General features: G+C 45.1%; 1 protein-coding gene across 6 annotated transcripts in view; it reads left to right on the top strand.

The window, feature by feature from the left end:
- The window catches only part of SMYD3 (SET and MYND domain containing 3), a 682,604-nt gene that overhangs the window by 535,766 nt on the left and 123,391 nt on the right, over window positions 1–23,447 (top strand). For all 6 annotated transcript variants that reach the window (XM_053209274.1, XM_053209275.1, XM_053209273.1 and 3 more), the window contains one exon: window positions 1,997–2,107. In XM_053209274.1, the coding sequence (XP_053065249.1) occupies window positions 1,997–2,107 (111 nt within the window). The remainder of the gene's footprint in view (window positions 1–1,996; window positions 2,108–23,447) is intronic.

Below are 23,447 nucleotides of genomic sequence, written 5' to 3'. Positions count from 1 at the left end.
ACGTGTGAGTGCGTGGGGACAGGAGGAGTGAGGGCTGGCCGGGGGAAGGAGTTCAGAGAGGGAGTGGGGCTGGTGGTGGTTGTTACTAGTTCTTATCCATTGCAGACTTAATATTTTTGTAGAACTTAATGACAAAAATTACTAGAAAAATGAAATTTTAAAACACAGGAAATGAAAGTCTAATGTTTTATTATTAGAGTCCCGTAAAGTTTCTCTTACCAGGTTCCTGTAGAAGTTTCTAAATGTTAGCTTGCGATTCTTTCCTGACTTTAGCACAGAAGCACAGGCTGAGCTGTGCTGTAGGAATCCCTCATCAGGACTTGGCCTGTAAGCAAGAGTGGGGGTCGTTGGAGTGTTTTGACCACAGGGAAGAGCCTATCTGTCTTCTGCTTGAAGAGAATCACTGAGAATCACGCCTGGAGGGTGGAGTGCAGGGAACACGGGGAGCCCTGGAGGGTGGAGTGCAGGGGGCATCGGGGTCTGTGGGGGGAGCAGGGAGACTGGCAGAGACTTGGGTTTTATGGGCCAGAGAGGAGGGCGACTCAGACCTGGGTGGTCACGTTGGAAAAGGTAGAAAGTGGTGGATTCCTGGTTTTGTTTCTAAGATTGAGCCCACAGAATTTCCTGGCGGATCAGGTGAGGGCGTGAGAGGGAGAGAGAGGTCAAGGGTGACTTTGGGTTTCTGCTTGAAGGACACAAAAGATGCATTCCTGTCAGCGGGGACTGGGACGGCTCCAACCCGGGTGGAACAGGCCCGGGGACTCAGGGGTTCCATTTTGTTTATTTTGAATTAGACTTTGAGCGTATAGATGCGGTCGAGTGAGGCATGTGTGGACATCGTGACGTTGCCTGAAGACCTGTGACTAGAAGGGGAACCTGAGGGCTACAGAGAAACATCCTAGATGGTGTAATTACTTAGTTCGAAAGTGTCCAAGGAAGCCAGTTTGAGAGCCTCCCTCCAAGATCACATGCTGACATTAATTCTCCCTACTTGGAAGTGGTTTCTTTTTTTTCCTATCTCATCACAAGAAAGAAAAGAGTCTCCAACTTCAGAGGCACCAAGTTGGGTTGACGTTTCATTCCATGAGGCAGCTGCAGGACTGGTCAGGATTTAAGAGCATCTGGGTGCATCAGTCCACCACCTGCTTGGGGGCCAGGATTGATCCACCTTCTCCCATTGCTGGCGGTGATCGATTTTACTGCCCAACCTTAGTACTACCAAACACAACAGCTCTCGGTAGTCTCTTATTTGGTGAATAAAAAGAGAGGTGTAAAAGTGTAGAGAGATCATGAGTCCAGTTCTTTATAATAAATATATAATATACGTGCACTCACCACACAACGGATGCTGGAAGGTAATGGCGTTAAAATTTTACATGTGATTATTTGCGTAGCGAGATTGTTAGTAGTGTCTTTCCTCTTGCACTTTTTGGTGTGTAATAAAGACATGTGTTGCTGAAGGGCACGTGGATGGCTCAGTCAGTTGAGTGTTCAACTTTGGCTCAGGTCACGATCTTGCAGTTTGTGGGTTCGAGCCCCACATCAGGCTGCGTACTGAGAACTTGGAGCCTGGATCCTGCTTCGGGTTCTGTGTCTCCCTCTCTATCTTCCCCTCCCCGGTCATGCTCTGTCTCTTTCTCTCTCTCTTTCTCTCAAGAATAAGTAAACATTAGGGGCGCCTGGGTGGCTTGGTCGGTTAAGCATCCGACTTCGGCTCAGGTCATGATCTCACCGTCCGTGAGTTCGAGCTCCGCGTCGGGCTCTGTGCTGACCGCTCAGAGCCTGCAGCCTGTTTCAGATTCTGCGTCTCCCTCTCTCTCTGCCCCTCCCCTGTTCATGCTCTGTCTCTCTGTGTCTCAAAAATAAATAAACGTTAAAAAAAAAAAAGAATAAGTAAACATTAAAAAAAAAAAGTGTTGCTTAAATAATCAGTAACCATTTGTTAAAGAAAATGAGCACCACAGCCACGTGACCCTCTTCTCTCTGGCCCCCCCAGCTCACCATCTGCTACCTGGACATGCTGATGACCAGCGAGGAGCGCCGGAAGCAGCTGAGGGACCAGTACTGTTTTGAATGTGACTGTATTCGATGCCAAACCCAAGACAAGGTATGTGTGTGGAACCAGCTCGGAACATCTCCCAGGAAAGACTCCTGTGGTCTTTCAGAGAACTCTGCTTTTATTGCGTGAATCCAGAAGGACTCTCAGCACGGAGGGGGAAACTAAAAAGATGCGTCATGCCGCGTATATTTTAGCCTCTTGAACTTTTATCCCCCACGAAGCAGTGAGAGGTTTACTGCCAGGTAAGGATCTAGAGAGCTCAGGTTCTAGAGGGCAGAGAGGCATTAAACGGGTCATTAGGACACTGAGGCCAGGGTGCTGTTAGAGCCCACAACGAGAGGGTCAGGTGACCTTACGACTGGTAACCACTACTGCTTGGTAATAAGCGTACCAAGTTGTAGCCTGTGTTTTATTTCCTCAGGTTTGTTCTGTAAGGCTTTTTACTGTAGCACTTCGTCAGACAGAGATCACTTATCCAGCAACTTTGTCTTTCTGAGAAAGGAAGAAGGGCCAAAAAAATGCCATAAAGATAAAGAATGAGCTTTTCTCCTGTACTTCCCTCACATCAGACCTATCTGCTTTGAGTTTGCACACAGTCGAGTGACCTGATTAAATCTTACTTTGGTAGAGTATTCTGAATTTGTTGGAATTCTTTTGTAATCCCAGTGTCGTTTAACTCAATAATTGTAAATTAGGAAGTGGAACTCAGAACGTTCACAGATCTGCCTGTGGGAAAGGACGAAGCAAGACGTGGCAGAACCCAGTCTCAAACCCAGATCGTTTGACTAAATCTAGTGTTCCTTCCACTGCCACAGCCATGTGTGGTCTCTGGTGGCAGCATTGATGGAGAGAGGACCTGAGCTCATTCTAATGATGCAGGAATCCATGAGCATGATTAGTTTTTCATTAAAAAGAACTTTTAGAAATAAATGAGCTACATGGGAAAAGTTGGAACCCCTGCTCATAGCTCCCCAAGATTCATTCTATCTCGATGTTAGCCTTTTGCCACAACCAAGCATGCTGGAGTTCTAGAGGATCCCTTGGGATTTTTCCCCAGACCAGACCTTAATCTGGAGTAGCGGGAAGCGAGCTTCCTTCCCGCCAGCACCCTTGAATGGGAAGTGTTGGACTTAGTGCCTCTCCCATGCCATCTGTATTGTGTAGACCTACAAAAAAATTTGATTAAGTACTTATTTATTTATTTATTTATTTCCAGAATTGGGGTCATGTTCACTTTTGGTTTTTGTTCTGGTTGAAACCTGGCTAGAATAGTATATTAGGGAAAGGTTGAGCTTCAAATAACAGATAACCCATCTAAAACTGGCTTTGGTAGGTATGGTACATTTGTCTCCAGATTCTGGAGAAGCAGTCTAAGACAGGAGCAGCCGCTCACAGGCCTCATCACAGACCCAGAATCCTTCTACCTTCCTCCGTACCCATCCCTACACGTGTCAGTTGTCCTCATGGCCCCAGGGTGACTGGCACCCTCAACGCTGAGTCAGTGTGTCCAGCCTCTGGACACGAAAAAGAAGGCAGAGAACAAAGGAAAAGTTTCCTGGGGATTTCCACCTGCATGTTATTGTTCAGAACTGTGTCGTATGATCACCTTTACTGTGAAAGAGGTGAGGAAACTACATTTTAGGTTTTCAGCCTTTAAATTAGAGGAAGACGGGAGAGGAAGGTTGGGAATGGCTTTTGGGTAGCCTATCCATGGTATCCGCCATATTCATCGAGACTGTTTTCTTTGAGCTAAAAGTTTGTCTAATACTATATTAGGAATCTCCAGAGAAAGAGCACCAACCGGGCGTGTGTCTGAAAAGTAGCTGGGATGGGGGGTATTTATGAAAAGGATTTGGCTCATGTGATTGTGGAGGCTTGGAAGTCCTAAGACCTGCAGTTGGTGAGTGGGAGACCCAGGAGAGCTAACAGGGAAGTTCCGGTCTGACCCAGGAAGAGCCAGACTTCCATTTGAGTCCAAAGGCAGGGCAAAAACAGTGTCCCAGCCCAAAGGCAGTTGAGCAGGAAGACTTCCCTCTTGCGGTAGGGTTAGTCTCTGTTTTAGTCAGGCCTTCAACTGATTGGGTAACAACGATAACAACTAACACACTGGGGAGGGCAGTCTACTGATTCAAATGTTAATCTCATCCAAAAGCAGCCTCTCACACATACCCAGAATAATGTTTAATGAAATATCTGGGCACCCTGTAGCCCAGTCAAATGGACACACAACATTAACCATCACAGATGGGCTAGAGATAGGCCCAGTGGTAAAATGGAAAACATACTTGCTTGTTCTGCTGGACTCTATTCCATTCTGTATCTGACACCCCGGGTGGCCTTGGGAAAGCCATTCTAACTCTCTGATTTATCCTGTCATCTGTAGCCAAGGGACTCCTATCTCACTGTGGTTTTGATTTGCATTTTCCTAATGATCACTATGTTGAGCATCTTTTCATGTACCTCCTAGCCATCAGTGTCTCTTCACACCTGTTAGAGTGGCTAGAATCAAAAAGACACGGAATAACAAGTGTGGATGGGGTTGTAGAAAAGTGAAGCCGTGGGCAGTGTTGGTGGGAATACAAACTGGTGCGGCCTCTGTGGACAACAGTATGGATGTTCCTCAAAAAATTAAAAATAGGGGGTGTCTGGGTGGCTCAGTGGGTTAAGCGTCCAAGTCTTGATTTTGGCTCAGGTCATGATCTGAGGGTCGTGAGGTCAAGCCCCGCATCAGGCTCCATGCTGGGCAGGAGCCTGCTTGGGATGCTCTGTCTCTGCCCCTCCTGCTCTCAGGCACAGACGTGCGCGCGCTCGCTCTCTCTCTCTCTCTCTCTCTCTCTCTGTCTCTGTCTCTCTTTATCCCTCTTTCTCTCATAATAAATAAGTAACCTTAAAAAAATAGAAAAACCACATGATCCAGCAATTCCACTGCTGGGTATTTAAAGGAAATGAAAACACTAACTTGAAAAGTTATTTGCACCCTCATTTGCAGCATTATTTACAATAGCCAAGACAGGGAATGACCTTAAATGTCCACTGACAGATGAATGGATAAAGCAAATGTGTGTGTGTGTGTGTGTGTGTGTGTGTGTGTGTGTGTACTGAAATATTATTCAGCCATTGAAAACAAGGGAATCTTGCCATTTGCAATAACGTGGATGGACCGCAGGGGCATGATGCTAACGGAAATAAGTCAGAGAAAGATAGACAAGTTCTCTCCGTGTGTAACACGAGAGAACTAAACTGGGTGGTCATAAAGCCCCTTCCTGCTCTGTTGTACCATGTTTCTCTGAAATATTTCCCCGTAGAAATGAGTGGGGTGTGTATTCATGTGAGAATATAAACTTGATTTCAATTAGCTCATCAGTTATATTTCAGGCTTCTACTTATCTGAGAATTTTGTTCTGTTTGTACTGTAAACGTCCTTCCTGAAATCTCTGTATTGTTGATTTGCTTTGAAAAAATAATGCACAGGTATATCCAGCTTAGTGCATTCCCCAGAGATTATAAATTCAAAACTACTTCGGTCAAAATTCAATTTACTTCAGTTCCTAGATTCAAAGTGTTCGAGATTATTTTTCTGCTTTTCTTGGAGCCTAAGAAATTCATCTCGACAGGTTTCTGTGTCGAGAAGTATTTATTACGGGGTCTCCATCTGCGAGGTGCTGGGCTCACGTGGTATCATGTTTCAGGAAGGCAGGAGGCCTTTAATAGCGGGTGTAATTTGCATGTGCGGAGTTAGCTGTCATTTATAATCAGCAGCAGCTTAATTTCTGGAAGGAATAAAATGTACCTTCTAAGAGAGGTTTTGGAATGATTTGGCTTCTCCTGTGGCTTGCCCAGGTCAGAATGCTCGGCAGTGGAAGCAGAATAGACCAAATGGAATTGATTTTTTCCATAAGTTTGTGGGTCGTACAGAGCTTGCTTCCTTGGATGTCACGGGCTTTGTTGCAAGAAAAAGCTACATTTACTGGCCACGTCACCTTTTCTTTCCTAAAGCCTGTTACATCCAATCCTTCTCCTAAAATACAGTGTCTGTCAGCTTACTAACAACATCCGTGCCTCACTCCTTCATGATCAAAATAGCCCTTAACTCGTCATCTGGCCCTCAATGTCCTCGTTCACTCAGCCTCGACCCTGTAGCACAGCAAGTTTTCTGAGCTACTGCTATTTCCATGTCATTGCTTTGCTCAGAATTTTCAAAGCATTTACCACTGTCTCTAATGTTCAGGGTAAATGTCAGACTCTTAGCATTCAGTGTCCTCCAAAGTGATGACCCCACAGCCCAACCTGCCCTTTTTCCCTTCCTTTCTCTTCTTTCCCCAACTCATTCTATCTGATCACATCCTTTCACCTCTCAGAAGCCTGCAACCTGGCTTTCAGGCACATATCCACACACATCTGTTTATATATAAATGTAAGTATATAAATATAGGTAGACGTGTATGTAGGCTCTAACGGCTGCCAATCTTACATTGATTTGTGAAATAAGAGTGACAGGAAATAAGAGGAAAGCAAGTCAGTGTCCAAAAAGCAATCCATATGATCCTGTAAAGTGACTGGAAATAAATCACAAATTAAATTTCCCAGCAGCCAAAGCTGAATGAGTAGTTTCAGAAGTTACTGTAGCTGCGAGGTCAGACACACACCTGTTGCTCTGCCGAAGCAATTTTTCCTGGCCCTGAGGCCAGAGCCACTCCAAAGGGTCCCACAAGACTCAGTGATCAGCTTCCTGTCAGACTGCCACAATTATTTAAATAGCTGATTTTTATAATATTCTCCAATGTGGCTGATAGACATTTCACATTATAACGTAATAAAAGAAGTAACAAGAAGGGTTAAAACTCATATGCTCTGGGGCGCCTGGGTGGCTCAGTCGGTTAAGCGGCCGACTTCGGCTCAGGTCATGATCTCGCGGTCCGTGAGTTTGAGCCCTGCGTCGGGCTCTGTGCTGACCGCTCAGAGCCTGGAGCCTGTTTCGGATTCTGTCTCCCTGTCTCTCTGACCCTCCCCCGTTCATGCTCTGTCTCTCTCTGTCTCAAAAATAAATAAACGTTAAAAAAAATTTAAAAAAAATAAAACTCATATGCTCTTGTGTCCTCTCTCTCTGATGGTTTGCTTCATCCCAAGAATAAAATTTAGGGTGTACAGAGGAAAGCAAGGATTGTGCATCCTTAGACGATCCTTCATTAATGGTATTTCTTACAGTCTTTTCAGTTCGTTATTGTAATTTGTATTAAAGTGATACATGCATATAGTTTGAAAAGCCAGAGTACTAGAACCCAGTTCAGAACACTAGTACACTTTCCTTCCTTGCTCCTGCCCACATCCTACCCCCGAGATAACCCCCTTTTGGCTTCTGGGATTTATTCCGTGTTTTTAAAACGAAGCTCCCTTAAATCACACCCTAGGGATGTTGTTTGCTATTCAGTTGGTTTAATGACTATTTTTTTTTTATTCTTAGGATTTCATATTTGCTTTTTTCCCCATATCTCCCAGTTTATGTTTTGTATCTTTCCACCTGTTTCTGCTTCATAGTTTCCTATTCACCTCCACTGAGTACTCCTCTGTTACTTCTGTATTTGAGCATCTCAGTCGCACCCCAAGAGTCGCGGTCAGTCAGTGCTGTAGCCTATTCACTGGATTGAAACCATGTTCCAGTTGTTGACTTTTGTTGGTTACCTTCCTTAGCGTTGCATTTCACGAAGTGGCTTGGAATTTTATACTGCAGGCTTGTTTTTAGGGGAAAGTATTTTGGTTTTGTACCTTTCTCTCCTTCTGTGCTCAGCCCCTCTGTCTGCTAACCTTGCCCTTGCCTACCCCGGACAGGGGGTATGTAATCACCACAGTGATATCCAGGCTACTATAGATCTGGTTACTTAGGTGATGGGTGACAGAAGCACTGTCTGTGTCTTCTGACCTGTGCAGGCCCAGCGCTTCCGGAACATATTTAGCTTAAGGGACCAGGTCATCAGCCCTGTGTCTTCAACCTCTTTTTACAAGGGAGCCTTACCTCATCCCCTGGCTCTAAGCCTTAAAGCTGACTCTATTCCCCTTCAGTTTTTTGTTTTAATTTTTTATTTATTTTAAGAAAGAGCAAGTGTGAGCAAGGGAAGAGCAGAGAGAGGGGGAGAAAGAACCCCAGGCATGCTCCACGCGCTGCCAGGGCAGAGCCTGATGCAGGGCTCGAACTCACGAACTGTGAGACCGTGACCTGAGCCAGAATCAAGAGTCAGACTCTTAACTGACTGAGCCACCCAGGCGCCCCTCTACTCACCCTTCTTACATGAAGCATTTCTCGTCCCTTTCAACCACTGCTACTGCCTGCTCCCAGACCCGGGGCCCTAGTTCCCGCTTGGTTTATTCCTTTGCCTTTCTGTTCTGTTTTGGGTCCAAGGAGAGTTTCTCTTGTCTTTGAATTAGTAAAGCTATTTTTGATTTCTCTTTTTCTATTTTACCCACTCTGACTAGGATTTGGGCTAAAGGGGAGCACCCCAAAGTCTGACCTTATAGCATGTTGACTGGACGTCTGCAGTTTGCTTTCCAAGTACATAGGTACGAATTCAGGTCTTTGGAGGCAAAGGAAACCGTGAGGATAAACAACGATCTCATTCTCCTGAGGGCTCCCAAGTGTGTATGAGCCTTTTACCCAACACCAGCCTGTCTGTGGAGAAGGGATCTAGATCTCGTATCACAGGGCCTTCTGAGGACAGAGACGTGAGCAGTCGTGCTGAAAACATATGCCCTCTGAAAATAGTTTAATAACTGGCTCTGTGGAGGGGAGAAGCCCCAGTAAGCTTCGCATCCCTCGATGCTCCAGTGCTAAGCCCAATTCCTCTTCTTTTCTTCTGTAGACATAAAGCACTGTCAATTACTGTCCTGGGTAAATATTTCAGCCCCTCTTTGAAGATCCTGTCCTGTAGCATGGAATTTCCCTTCTTTGGTCCATTCTGAGGCCCTCTGCAACACGTGTGCGTCATGGAGCCCCGAAGTGGCCCAACGTCCTCCCCAGAGCACCTTCCGTAGGCGCTGTACCCCAGCGAGACCGTAACCAAGCTGTGATAACCGGGCACAAGAGGTAGGAGCGAGGCAAGGATGAAATGGAGACTGAAGAAGCAATAAAGGGAGTGTTGGAATTAAAGCTGTAGTTAAAGGAAATGAGAGTTCTCTGCCCAAGACAAACTCTATGGTAACTTGAGTCTATTTCGAATATGAGTGTTTACTAAAAGGTCATCAGTTAAACCAAGATTTTTTTCTGCTGCCTTCCTCTGTTTTGCTAAATTAGTTGTAAGCAGAAATGCCTCGTGGTGCGACCGTGAACTCCACCGGCTCCGACTTGTTTTCTATCACAAGTTTTAACAGCCTAAGCAGAAGTGTTCCTGTGTCTCTCATGTTTGCATTGTAATGGAGTTCCATTATCTTCGGGAAGATTAGGAAGGTTTGGCAGGAGATTGAAGAACTGTGTGTGTGTGTGTGAGAGAGAGAGAGAGAGAGACAGACAGACAGACAGACAGAGACAGATTTTAAGTGGCCAGGGCGCAGCACCGTCTCCTTCTGCAAACCACAGGAGAAAGGCTCTCCCTGGAGTGAGCACCGTGCTGGCTGTCACTAATGTTCAGGTAGGAAAGGAGCTTATTGACTTCATGACCACATAATCCCATCTGCGATGCTGCCCTGAAATAAGGGAGAGGCTTCTGGGCTGGGTACCACAGGCTCTGAAGTTGGCCCGGGAACCAAACAATGGAGCTATTGTGTCTCCTCGGAATATGCCGCCAGCCGCATGACAGGATGTCGCGCCTCAGCTCTGCCTTCTCCCCGGAGAGCGGGCAGCTGTGCCCCCGAGCCCTTGCAGGTGGCTCCGGTTTGTCCAGAGTCCACCCTGGGGTAAGGAGAGGGTGGCTCCACAGGTTGTGGTGACGTAATTCTGTCTCACGACCTTCCCAGTTCTTGCGCAGAAATGCTTTTCTTCTTCTGGCTTTTGGTCCACAAAAGCTCTGACTTGGGGAACAGACTGAAGGGACAGCAGCTGTTGTGACACACGGCGTGTGTTCGTGTGCGCCGGGCGTGGTCCCCACCCCACACGCGGCACACGGTGTTCAAGAAGTGCTGTAGGAGTGACCTTTCTCAGAGAATGTTCTACATTACGATGCCTGCTGGAGCTTTGGGGGCACTGCCCACGTGCTGGGTGCTGCCTCCTCTCACTTCATCCCGGTGACTTTATGAGGGTGGTGGTCACTCCTCTTCCCATTTTTGCAGATGAAGTGGAAGCTGTCAGCTGCAGAGGCTGTATTCCTAACCTCTCCTCACTGTCTCTAGAATTTTATGAATAACAAGTATACTTTTCCTATCTTTTTAAAATTCAGGTATTTTCATTCCGTAGAATTCACTCTTTTTAGCATACAGTGCTGTGCGTTTTGACAAATGCATACTGTCTGCAGCCACCACCACTAAGATGTGAAACAGCCCCACCCCCACTGCATTCCCTCATACCGCTTTCTAGCCCACCCCTGCCCCCCTTCCAGCCCTGCTAACCTCTGATCTGCTTCCTGTCACTGTAGCTTTACCTTTCTCAGAACATCACATAAATCGATCCTAAAAGCCATTTGATTCTGTCTTCCTTCACTTAGCATAATGCATTTGCTATTTAGCTATGTTATTTTACACACACGTATGACTATGGAATCTCAGTACTTGGTACCTTTTTATTGCCAAATAGTATTCTATTATGTGGCTACTCCACAGGTTATCCATTCATCAGTTGAAGGACTTTCGGTTCTTTTCCAGTTGTTGGTGGTTATCAGCAGAGCCACTGTAAACATTCACGCACAGGTTATTGGGGGAACATAAGCTTTGGTTTCATCTGTGTAAATACCCAGGAGTACGCTTGTTGGCTTGCATGTTCAGTGTATGTTTAACTTTATAAGAAACTGCCAGACTGTTTTCCAATGTAGCTGTATCATTTTGAATTCCCACAGGCAAAGAGGCACCATTTCAGTTACTCTACATGCTTGCCATCACTTGATTTTTTTTGTCAGTTTTTCTTCTGTTGTGATCATTCCAATAGAGTGTAGTGATATCAGAAAAGTGCTGTTGGTATTTTGATAGGGATTGCATTAAAGCTGTAGATTGCTTTGGGTAATATAGACATTTTAACAATACTCGTTCTACCAATCCATGAGCATGGTATAGCTTTTCATTTGTTTGTGTCACCTTCAATTCCTTTCATCAGTGTCTTGTAGCTTTCAGAGTAAAGGTCTTTCACCTCTTTGGTTAAGTTTATTGCTAAGCATAAACTTTTGGTGCAATTATAAATGAGATTGTTTTCTTAATTTCTTTTTTTGCTACTTCATTATTAGTATGTAGAAATGCAACAGATTTCTGTATATTGATTTTGTGTCCTCTAATCTTACTGGATTCATTTATCAGTTCTAGTAGTTGTTTGGTAGAGTCTTCGTGGTTTTCTATATATACTATCATGTCATCTGCAAATAGTGAAAATTTTACCTCTTCCTTACCACGTTTGATGCCTTTTATTTCTTTTTCTTGTCTGATTGCTGTGACTAGGACTTCCAGTACTATTGCATAAAGTGGCAAGATTGGACATCCTTCTCTTGTTCCTCAGTTTTTCACCATTGAGTATTTTAGCTGTGCGTTTTTCATATATGGTTTTTATTATGTTGAGGTACGTTCCCTCTTAACTTACTTTATTGAGGGTTTTGGTCATGAATGGATGTTGTACTTTCTCAAATGCTTTTGCTGCATCTGTTGTCCATGATCATATAGTTTTTATCCTTTCTCTTGTTAATGTGTTGTATCACATTGATTGATTTGCAAACATTGAACGACACTTGCATCCCAGGAATGAATCCCACTTGATTGTGGTGAATGATTTTTTTAATGTATTGTTGGATTTGGTTTGCTAGTATTCTGTTAAGGATTTTTACATCTGTGTTCATGAGAGATACTGGCCCATAGTTCTCTTTTTTTGTAGTGTCTTTTATCTGGTTTTGGTATCAGGCAAGTGATGGCCTCATAGAATGAATTTCGAAGCTTTCCTTTCCCTTCTAGTTTTTGGAATAGTTTGAGAAAAATTGGTATTAATTCATCTTTAAATGTTTGGTAGAATTCACACGTGAAGCTGTCTGGTCCTGGACTTTTGTTTGTTCAGAGTATTTTAATTACTGATTAAGTTTCATTGCTGGCAATCAGTCTGTTCAAATATTCTATTTTTCCCGATTCAGTTTTGGGAGGTTGTATGTTTCTAGGAATTAATCCATTTCTTCTAGGTTGTCCAGTTTGTTGGCATATGAGTTTTCATAATAATTTTCTTCTAATGCTTTGAATTTCTGTGATGTCATTTTTGTATTTTTTCTCTCCTTTCTGATTTTGTTTGAGTCCTCTCTCTCTCTCTCTCTCTCTACCTTTCTCAGTCTACCTAGAGGTTTATCATTTATCTTTTCAAAAAAACCAGCTCCTGATTTCATTTATTTGTTTTATTCCTTTTTTAGTTTCTATTTTTCTATTTTATTCATTTCTGTTCTAATCTTTATTATTTCCTTCCTTTTACTGGTTTGAGGTTTGGTTTTTTCTTTTTGTGGCTTCTTTAGGTACCAGGTTAGGTTGTGTGTTTGAGCTTTTTCTTGCTTCTTGAGGTAGGCCTGTATTGCTATAAACTTCCCTCCCTCAGCAGCTTTTGCTGCATCCCAGAGGTTTTCAGCTGTCATGTTTTCATTTTCATTTGTATCCATGTAATTTTTTATTTCTTCTTTGATTTCTTGGTTGCCCATTTGTTGGTTAATAGCATGTTATTTAAGCCCCATGTATTTGTGCTCTTTACAGATTTTTTCTTGTGGTTGATTTCTAATTTCATAGCATTGTGGTTGGAAAAGATGCATGGCATGACTTCAGTCTTTTTGAATTTGTTGAGAATTGCTTTGTGGCCTAACATGTGATCCATTGTGGAGAATGTTCTGTGTACCCTTGAAAACAACGTATTTCTGCTGTTTTAGGATGGAATGTTCTGAATATATCTATTAAATCCATGTGGTCCAGTGTGTGATTCAAAGCCACTATTTCCTTGTTGATTTTCTGTTTGGATGATCTATCCAAGTGGGGTGTTCAAGTCCCCCATTGTTATTGTATAACTATCTATTACTTCCTTCTTGTTTGTTATTAGTTGCTTTATGTATTTGGGTTCCTATATGTTGGGTGCATAAATATTTATAATTGTTAAATCTTCTTGTTCGGTTATTCTCTTTATGTTTATGTAGTGTCCTTCTTTGTCTCATGTTATAGTCTTTGTTTTAAAGTCTATTTTGTCCAATATAAGTATTGCTACCCCAGGTTTCTTTTCACTTCAGTTTGCATGGTAAATGCATTCCTTCACTTTCAGTCTGCATCTGTCTTTAGGTCTGAAATGCGTCTCTTGCAGGCAGCATATAGATGGGTCTTGCTTTTTTATCCATTCTGTCACCCTATGTCCTTTGATTGGAGCATTGAGTTCATTTACATTCAAGGTAATTATTGACAGGTATTTACTTATTGCCATTCTTTTATTTGTTTTATGGCTGTTTTGTATTTCTCCTCTGTTCCTTTCTTCTCTCAGTTTGCTGACTTTCTTTAGTGATATTCTTAGATTTCTTTCTGTTTATTTTTTGCATATCTGTTATCAGTTTTTGATTTGTAGTTACCATTAGGTTTGTATATAACATCTCATGTATATAGCAGTCTATATTTTTTATGTTTATTTATTTGTTTTAAGAGAGAGAGAGAGAACACAAGCTGGGGAGGGGCAGAGAGAGAGGGAGACAGAGAGAATCCCAAGCAGACTCCACACTGTCAGCACAGAGCCTGATGTGGGACTCAAACCCACGAGCCGTGAGATAACGACCTGAGCCGAAATCAAGAGCTGGCAGCTAACTGACTGGGCCACCCAGGGAGCCCCATAGCAGTCTGTATTAAGTTGATGGTCACTTAAGTTTGAACCCATTCTTTACTTCTCTTCCCCCTGCCTGACATTTTAGATATCATACTTTACATCCTTTTATTTTCTGAATCCCTTGACTAATTTTTATAGATACACTTCATTTTACTGCTTTTGTGCTTTTTTTTTTTTTAATGTTTATTTATTTTTGAGACAGAGAGAGACAGAGCATGAACGGGGGAGGGTCAGAGAGAGGGAGACATAGAATCTGAAACAGGCTCCAGGCTCTGAGCTGTCAGCACAGAGCCTGACGTGGGGCTCGAACTCACGGACCGCGAGATCATGACCTGAGCCGAAGTCGGCCGCTTAACCGACTGAGCCACCCAGGCGCCCCATGTGCTTTCTACTTTTCTTACTCTTGCTTCTGGTTTTTCCACTCAGAGTCCCCTTTAACGTTTCTTGTAGGGCTGGTTTAGTGGTGATGAAGTCCTTTAACATTTTTTTTGTCTAGGAAACTCCTTATCTCTCCTTCTATTCTGAATGATAGCCTTGCTGAATAGAATATTCTTGGCTTCAGGTTTTTTTCTTTCTGTACTTTGAATGTATCATGCTACTCCCTTCTGGCTTGGAAAATTTCTACTGAAAAATCAGCTGATAGGCATTCTGTGGTTTCCTTGGTATATAACTGTTTTCTCTATTTTTAAAATCCTCTCTTTATCACCACTTTTGACCATTTTAATTTCTAAGTGTCTTGGTATGGTCCTCCTTGTGTTGATTTTGTTGGGGGCTCTCTGTGCCTCCTGGATCTGGATTTCTGTTCCCTTCCCCAGATTTGGGAAGTTTTCAGTTCTTACTTTTTCAGAAAAAATTTCTGACCCCTTTTCTCCCTCTTCTTATTCTGGGATCCTTCTAATGCGACTCTTACTATGCTTAATGGTGTCACTGAGTTTCCTTCGTCTATTTTCATTTTTTATCATTTTTTCTCTCTCCTGTTCAGCTTGATTAGTTCCATTACTGTGTCCTGCAGGCCACTGATCCATTCTTCTGCTTCCTCTCATCTACTGTGTATTCCCCCAGTGTATTTTTTTATTTCATTTATTGAGTTCTTCATCTCTCATTGGTTCTTTTTTATGTTTTCTGTCTGTTTGTTGAAGGCCTCACTGAGATCCTCCACTCTTTTCTCAAGTCCAGTGAGTATCTTTATGACCATTACTTTAAATTCTCTATCAGATACATCACTCATCTTTGTTTTGTTTAAATCTCTTGATGCAATTTTTGTCCTGTTCCTTCACTTGGGACATATTCCTTTGTCCCCTCATTTTGTCTAACTCTCTGCGTCTGTAGGGTCAGCTACATCTCCTGCTCTTGAAAACAGTGGCCTGATGAAGAAGAGGTCCCGTAGTGCCTTGCAGTGCAGCATCCCCCGTTCACCAGACCCTGACTTTTCAGGGGTGTCTCCTGTGTGATGCATGTGCCCTATTGTGGCTGAACCTCGTTTGCTTTTAGCCCGGTTTTCTGCAATGACTCTCTTCGCTGTTGTGGGAGGGTTTTGTCCCTGTGTTGTGAGTGGGTCAGTATGGGGCTGCCTGGGGCTTGAGTCCAGTCAGACCAGGTGTTTACCAGAGATGCAGTAGCACCAAACTGCAGGGTGCTTTCCCTGTGTTTCCCAAGAAGCTTGGGTTGATGGGTGGGACCTACAGTCAGACCAGATGTCTGCCCCCGGCCCACTTTTGGGATGGCAAGGGGACTGGTGTGTGGTTATCGTCCCCTCTCCCCCGGGCAGGACTCACTTTGAGTGGCGCTGACCCCTGTTGGAGCTGCTTGCACACTGCCACACTTGTGGTACTGCTTTGGATGGGCTCCACAGGGGTGTGTTGGAGGGGGAGGACCTCCAGAGAATGCTGGTGTGCCGTGTCAGCAATGTCAGTGCTGGCCCGCGGCAGGGGGGGACTTCCAGCATCCAGGGACAACTCCTGTTCAGCCCCACTGGGCTGGAGGGGCAAATCCACAGAAGCACGCAGGGGCAGGGTGTGCTGTTAGCACGCTAGGTGGATGGACAGTGTTGGTGCTGCGCTGGCTTCTGTGAGTGTCTGTGCATCTAGACAGGTGGGCAGGGGAGGGAAATGGCACCCACCAGCTCTTTTCTTGGAGAAGTCTCCAAAGATCCCTGCCCCTCCAGCACAAGCTCTGAGGTTAGTAAATAAATGTCCATCCTGTATCCCCCAGGCATTTTCCAAACTGCTGCTTCTACGCTGGCTGTTCCTTGTGCTATCTCTTAAAGGCAGGGATTCAGTTTTCTGTTGCCCTCCCAGCTCTCCCAGAGCCACGCCCCCTGCTTTTAAAGTTCCAGGTGTTAATCCCCACTGATTGTAAGAAGTGAGGCCCCTCTGGTTTTCAAAGCCTAATGTTTTGGGGATTCATCTCCCCCACGGGAGGTCCCCTGTGCCTGGGTGCCTTGTGTGGGGGTCTGCTCCTCCTCCCTCTCTGCGACTACGGGTCCCTTCCTCTCGTGAAGTCTAGTGGGTCTGTTTTGCTCCCAACCACGTCTCTGCCCTTCCTACCCTTTTCCTGGCCTTTTCTCTACATTTAATTGTGGAGAGTCTTTCCTGCCAGTCTTTGGGTCGTGTTCTCAGTTACACGGATGTGGGTGTAATCTAGTTGTTTCTAAGGACCCGTGAGTTTAGGATGCTCCTACTCTGTCATCTTCCTAAAGTCTGGAATTCTTTATTCTGTACACAAGATTGTTTTTGGTTTTTTTAAATCAGGTATGTGCTTCGTAAATTATTTTTTCTATCTGTGTTTTTGGCTTTTCATTTTCTTGACAGTCTTCTGAACAGCAGAAGTTTTAAATTTTAATGTAGTGCACTTTTTAGTATTTTTTTATGCATCAGTCTTTTGATGCCATATCTAAGAAGTCTCTGCCAAATCTAAGAGAAGATCTTTCTCCTGTGTTTTCTATTAGATATTTTATAGTTTTTCAGTTTTGCATTTAGGTCTTCGATCCATTTTGAGTTCATTTTTGTACAGGGTTCATTTTTTGCATATGGAGGTCCCATTTTCCCAGTACCGTTTGTTGAACCAACATCTTACTTAAGGCAGTAGGATATTATAGAGACTGTACAGAATTAGATATTGGAAGAGTTTGGTCCTAGTCCTTAAGCTTGTACGTGTAACATCAGTGGCATTGGCCTGAGAGATCAAATCTGGGTGTTGGGTAACAGGACAGCTTGTACGGTGCTCTCGAGTCTGATGGTCCTCGGTTCTGCTGCTTACTCACCATCTCACATTGGCCAGTTTCCCTATCTTCGTCTTTGTTTTTTATAAAATGAGAACACTGTATCTAGCAAAAGCTGCTTTGGGGGTTCAGTAAGACAATCTAAGTATAGGTTGGAAGATGGTAGACATTTAATAATGGCTATCATTACTGTTATTGAATGTTCTCAGGACATAGTCTATACGAAAAGTTCCAGGAATTATAGCCTCCTCAGTTCCCATCATCTGCTAGTCAGGGTCCCTGAACTTCTTACATAATCTTCTTGGCAGCTTTTCAAGTCTCCCTGCTCCAACTTGTAGTATTCTCTGCTTCCTCCCCCATTTCTGTCTCTAGTGCTTTCTGTGTGGTTTCTGTGGGCACCATGTTGGGTGGTGGGTGCTCTTCTCTCTTGTGTTGTCCTTGGTATAGCTCCTCTCCCTAGCCTGGGCTCTCCTTCCTGAGACGCAGGCTGACCTTTGTCCACACTTTGGGGGCGAGTCACTGCCATTCGTCTCCACTCACGTGGTCACGCCAGCTCGCAGCTGCTGTTGTGGACACTGCTCGTGCTGATGGTGTGCAGGGGCTGCGTGTAGAGGCGTGGCGGGGGGGGACATATGTGTGGGGGAGGTGCACTGGGGGGGCCCTCAGGCAGATTAAGAAGGCAACAAGGCCCACATGAGTGGCACCGCACAGAGCCAGGTGTCAGACCACCCCTCCTTCCCCCGTCCCCGGACAAAGTAGAAGTCATCCTGGACCCTGTGTCTCCCCCAGTTCTCTCCCAAGTGGAGGTGATGCCTCTTTGAAGATTTGCCACGTAGGAACTCTTGTCCCTTTCTGAGTGAGGCCACACTTGGAATCTCTTGCTCACAGTGAAACAGAAATACTGAAACAATGTGGGGCAGAGCCCGGACGAGGCTTCCCTGGCCATTTTTTCCCTACTCATTACAGTGCAGGAGAGTCACCCACACTTCCGTGCCCTGAGCTGGAAAACAGGCCGCCTGCGGGCCACAGCAGCTTTAGGGCTCCTGGACAAGTGAAGAGCCCTCACTCTGCAGGGGGCGTGGCAGCGGAAGGCTCTGTCCGAGACCTGTGGCTTCCCTGCAGCGACCACGGGAAGGATGTCCCAGAGGTCAGGAGTGGGGATATGGAGTATTCTCATCCCTTCAGTCATCTTCCTTTGTGTACAGATCGAGGACATATGCTGCCATTCAAAAATAACTTTGGTTTCTTCTGCCTGAAAACTGCATTTCCCCCGTAACCTATTCGCTGGGCTCAACAGTGAACTTGAAGCTGGACACTTCTGGTCTACGGTCCCTGCCCAAAGCCCCTAAAATATGACAACATGACATGCTTCACTTCATAAAACTTTGGACTCCTGCGGCTCTGCCACACAGACTTCCAGAGGAGGCAAACTCAGTAGTGAATGTCATAACTATTAGGGTCACTCTTTCCTAGTCATAGACAGCTACCTGCAGTGACACTGCCTCCTCGGAGGTGTGAAAGTGGGGACTTGGTGCCATGGGTGAGCTCCAGGAGAATATACGGTGCAGCTCTGTGGATTGAGCGATGCCCTACCAAGTGTGGTTCCACGGACGTACGCCCCCACTGTGAAAAGTGGCCGTTGGGCTCCTTTTCAATATGGCGGATTGAGCACACGCATTTCTCCGCATCCTCTCCCCGAAGCCTGCTGATGTGAGAGTCAGATTGGGCTCTTCCTCCGTGTTGTTGATGGCAACCTGCAGAGCCTCAAAGGTGGAAAGGAGAGAGCAGGGGTTTTCCTCGCACCCATACAGAGGCCACGAGGTGTATCAGAAAGCGTCAATTAAATTTGAACGGCTGGAAGAAATAGTAGGCGTCTGGTTCAGTACCTTCTTTTTACAGAGAGGAGAAGGACCTTGTGGCACTCACTAACTGAGTGACCTTGGAGAGTCAGGACCAGGCAATCTGGGCCTCCTACTCCTGCGGCAAGGCCCTCCTGATGAGGCAGTGTGGGTACTGCCCCTGGGTGTGGAGGCACAGGGAAAGGTAAGACAGTCAATTGATCTAGAAAGTCCCCCTTTGACTGTTTTCCTGAAAGAGCACTTCCATTTGTTTGTTCCTCGTTTTAGAGGGCTTGAACTATGACCTTTATCCACTTTCTCAAGCCCTTTGGATAATTGAACTACAGAAATAAATCAGGAAAAAATTTGTTTTTAGATTGGTTTTGGTACTGGGTAAGTTAGCACATTTTGATGATAACGTCTGTCCAAGCCGCTGGACGAACATTCGCTAAAGCCTCCACTGCCCAGCTGGGAGGGCGAGACCCGGTTGGTCTTGTAAGAGGAGACTACTCCACCGTGGGGCGTCCACGGAGTGGGGACTCACACTCCCAACAAGGGCTGTGATTTGCAGCAAGTCTGTTCTGTCCCTGGGCGGAGCATATGCCGTCTGGAAATCAGGCTTCTGCTATTGCTTACAAGTTAAGACTCAAGTGTCCCTGTTTGGGCTTTTTACTCATCTGCAGTTACATTTGTCTCCAGTCTCTCAGCAAGCCTGCTTGAGTGTTTCTTCTCTCCGTCCTTTTTTCCCCGCTTTCCTCCTTCTTTCCTCGATATTTAGGAGTGACTGACAGTATACCGCCTGTGGGACTCTAAGAGGAGCAGGGCACCCCTTCCTGCAGGTGGCTTCCGTTCTAGCACGGAGACAGAGCACCCGCCGCGTGGGGTTATCTCACCGTCAGCCTGTGCGAAGTGCGGTGGGAGCAGAGGGGGAAGAGATGGCTCCCACATCGGTCGGGGAGGAAAGCGGGGTGCACAGAGGGGTGCAACGGCTGTGTAGGGGTTTCCCATGCAGTAGGTTCAGAGGGAGTGTTTCAGACTGGGGACACACGCGGTGAAATGTCCTGGAGATCCGGAGAGGACGGCGGATCCAAGAACTGCATGTGTTCAGTGTCCGTAAGGATACAGGCCGGAAGGCCCGTGATCCGGGGTGAGAGGCAGATATGCCAGGCAGAGAGTTTGGATATCCATTGCGGAGGAAGGCTGGGAAGCCCGTGAAGGACAGTGAGGGCGGGCTTTTGGCCGGTAACAGCCAAAAGAACACGGTGGCACACGTAGGAACAAAAAGTCAGAAACTGTGGCACAAGGAAGGAGACTCAAAGATCCTGAAAACAGGCCAGGACACTAGCATGGCCCTCACACCATTACCCCCAGAAGGAGGGCTTTCAGAGAGCGGCCTCCCCACCCCCGTCCTGGCAGCCTTCCTCCCTTCCCCACTAAGAGTGCGAAGTTACTGCATCCAGTGAATACCCGTGAATGTGGCGAATTACTCTTTCTGGGAGCTTCAGTTAAAGCTCAGGATGTTTACCGGCTGCACGGAATATTCGTTGCCGAGGTGGGGGTGTGATGGTTCTCCGATCTGACTGTACTTCCCCATCGTGCTTCATTTGTGGACATCAGCATATCTTCTGCTCTCTTTTCTTTCCACCTTGGCTGCCAAGGCATTTTCAAGGCCCTAGAACTCTAAAAAGTGAAGAGAGACCTGGTCTTCCTCTGTCTCTTGTTTCGATACGTGAATAGAATCCTGGAATTATTAAAAGCATCGATAATGCCTTTCTGTCTCTAAAATGAGAATTCGAAGGCTGCAGCTCACCGCCCATAAAAACAGCTGTCTGAACATTTGTCACGAATCCCCACTATGCAGTACATTGACTCATCCTTCACCTAGAATCATCTTGCCTTTCTTCACAGTTTAGCCAATCTTGGCATTTTTTCAATACCTTCTTATGCTAATTTCTCTATTTATTGTGCCTCTTAAAATGGAACACATAAAGGAGCAGCCAATTAATAAATTATGTTTTCTACGACTGAAATAAAAACACGTTAATTATTTCTAAACAGTGAGGCTGCATTCAGTGTGGGGAAATTCCTTGGAAGGATTAACAAATGCAGCCCCAGAAGGTGAGAAAAATTGCCCATGTTTGACATCCTGTCAGTGAATATCTACTTTTTAAAACTGCTTCATGGTATGAGGAAGGTCCATTAAAATCACTGTAAAAATCATGAATACTCACCTCTTTAGTTTCCTATTGTTGCCTCCTTGCTCAGCAAAAGACCCAGAACAATGTCCTTCATGAGCTGTTTCCTGAAGCATCCATTCACTCTGTCCAGCAGCCCCGTAACTTAAAAAGGGACCAGGAAAGGGGCGCCTGCTTGGCTTAGTCGATTGAGCCTCCAACGTTGGCTCTCATGGTTCGTGAGTTCAAGCCCCTCATCAGGCTTTGTGCTAACAGATCCTCTGCCCCACACTCTCTCTAAACCTTCCCCACTCGTGCTCTCTCTCTCTCAAAAATAAATATTTTTTAAAAAAGCGGGGGAGGGACCAGAGACTCCTAAGGAAAGACAGAGTGAACAGGAACTTTCAGCTTGTGTTTGCCTTCGCAAAGCTTGGGGAAATACACTTAAACTACAGGTTTTTGAATCTTCTGAACCTTATGATTTTCTCAACATTTTTTAAAGACATGGTAGCATTTTCTCTTGCGGGTCTTCTAAGAACAGCCTTTCCCATTTGTCTGATCTCTCGAATTCCCTAGAAGCTTCCCAGTCCTCAAGTTCTGAAATCCTTTGACTTGGATAAATCCCCAGATAAGTTAGATATTTGGGGATTTCTTTTTTTTTAATCACACATTTTGGGGCATCCGGCTGGCTCAGTCGGTGGAGTGTGCAACTCTTGATCTCGGAGATGTAAGTTCGATCCCCACGTTGGGTGTAGAAGTTACTTAAAAATCTTTAAAAAAAGAAAAATCACATATTTTACCACTAAAAAATTTTATCTATGTAATTATATTTTATAAAAATTCACCCACTCTGGGTTTGGGCCAGTTTCACCTTTGTCGGTCTATTCTCATGACCGACAACCAGCAAGCATTTGCTGAGTACCTGCTGCTGTGACTCAAAGACCTAAAAGAGGGGCGCCTGGGTGGCTCAGTCAGCTGGGCATCTGACTTTGGCTCAGGTCATGATCTTGCGGTCCGTGAGTTCGAGCCCCGCATCGGTCTCTGGGCTGACAGCTCAGAGCCTGGAGCCTGTTTCGGATTCTGTGTCTCCCTCTCTCTCTGACCCTCCCCTGCTCGTGCTCTGTCTCTCTCTGTCTCAAAAATAAATAAATGTTTAAAAAAAAAAATAAAAAAAAAACAAAGACCTAAAAGAAGACACTGTTAACAGAACCCCTCAAAGAGCAAGCCAAAAAAGGGAAATGAGGAGTAAAGGGTTAGGCCTGTGAGGTCTGTGCCTAAATTCGTACTGTATCAGGCCCGCCTGCATGTCGTGATAGTCTCTTGGTCTCCGTGGACAAAGCCTGCTTTAAGTAACAAGGACAGTGCTGTACAGGATGTGGAATGGCCATTGCAAAGGCCAGTGCAAAGAGGTAGCATCCTCCCCAGGTCCTAGAGCATCAGCACCCCAAAAAGAAACAAGTTGTTATGCAGGAAGTAAAATTTACTTCTTGACTTCAGCCCCAGTATTTTGTTTTGTTTCAGTTTGTATTCTGTTCAGTGTTTAAAGCAAGAGAAAGTGGCAGAGAGAAGTGAGGGGCAGTAGTTTACAAATGAAAGCAAGGTGGTGGTACTCTGTTTTGTTCCTCACCCCAAATCAGTGGGAAGCAGAATTCTCACAGGGTGTCTTGGGTTTCAGACTTCCCTTTCGGCAGTTCCAGAGCTTACATGAGACACCCCTGCCAAGTTTATTCAGAGTGCGCCCCTCCATCTTTGTGCTGGGAGCCTACTTTAGATGCTATCTGGAGTTTTCGGAGGTAATCTGATATCACTATATCGTTTGGGAAGAATAAACTGTTTCCATAATGCTGTTGGCTTAGTATCCGGTTACCAAGGGTACAGTCAGTGGAGAACAGGCAGATTTTTAATATTAATAGCAGAGCTTCAAGGGATAGTTTCTACCCTTTCTGCATTTGTCATTTCAGACCCTAAAGATTGAACAGACAAGTTTAAAATCACTAATATTGTCAATTATGGGCAATTACTGGATATCTACCTCCATTTCTTTCTGTGACAGTCCCACTGCCACTACGTTAGCAGTCAGAGATGCACAGCCGGCCCTTCCTATGAAGTATGTGTTCTAGAAGGCAGTTTGCCTACACAAGTCCCTTTATTGATAGAGCTTTTCACGCTACCATAAGCACATCTCAGTAATTTTTACCCAGGAAAATTACTGCTCCTGCCA

This window comes from Acinonyx jubatus, chromosome E4, assembly GCF_027475565.1.
Source record: "Acinonyx jubatus isolate Ajub_Pintada_27869175 chromosome E4, VMU_Ajub_asm_v1.0, whole genome shotgun sequence".
Classification (NCBI taxonomy): domain Eukaryota; kingdom Metazoa; phylum Chordata; class Mammalia; order Carnivora; family Felidae; genus Acinonyx; species Acinonyx jubatus.
Note: the sequence above shows the minus strand (reverse complement) of the source record. Positions and strands in the feature narration are given on the sequence as shown.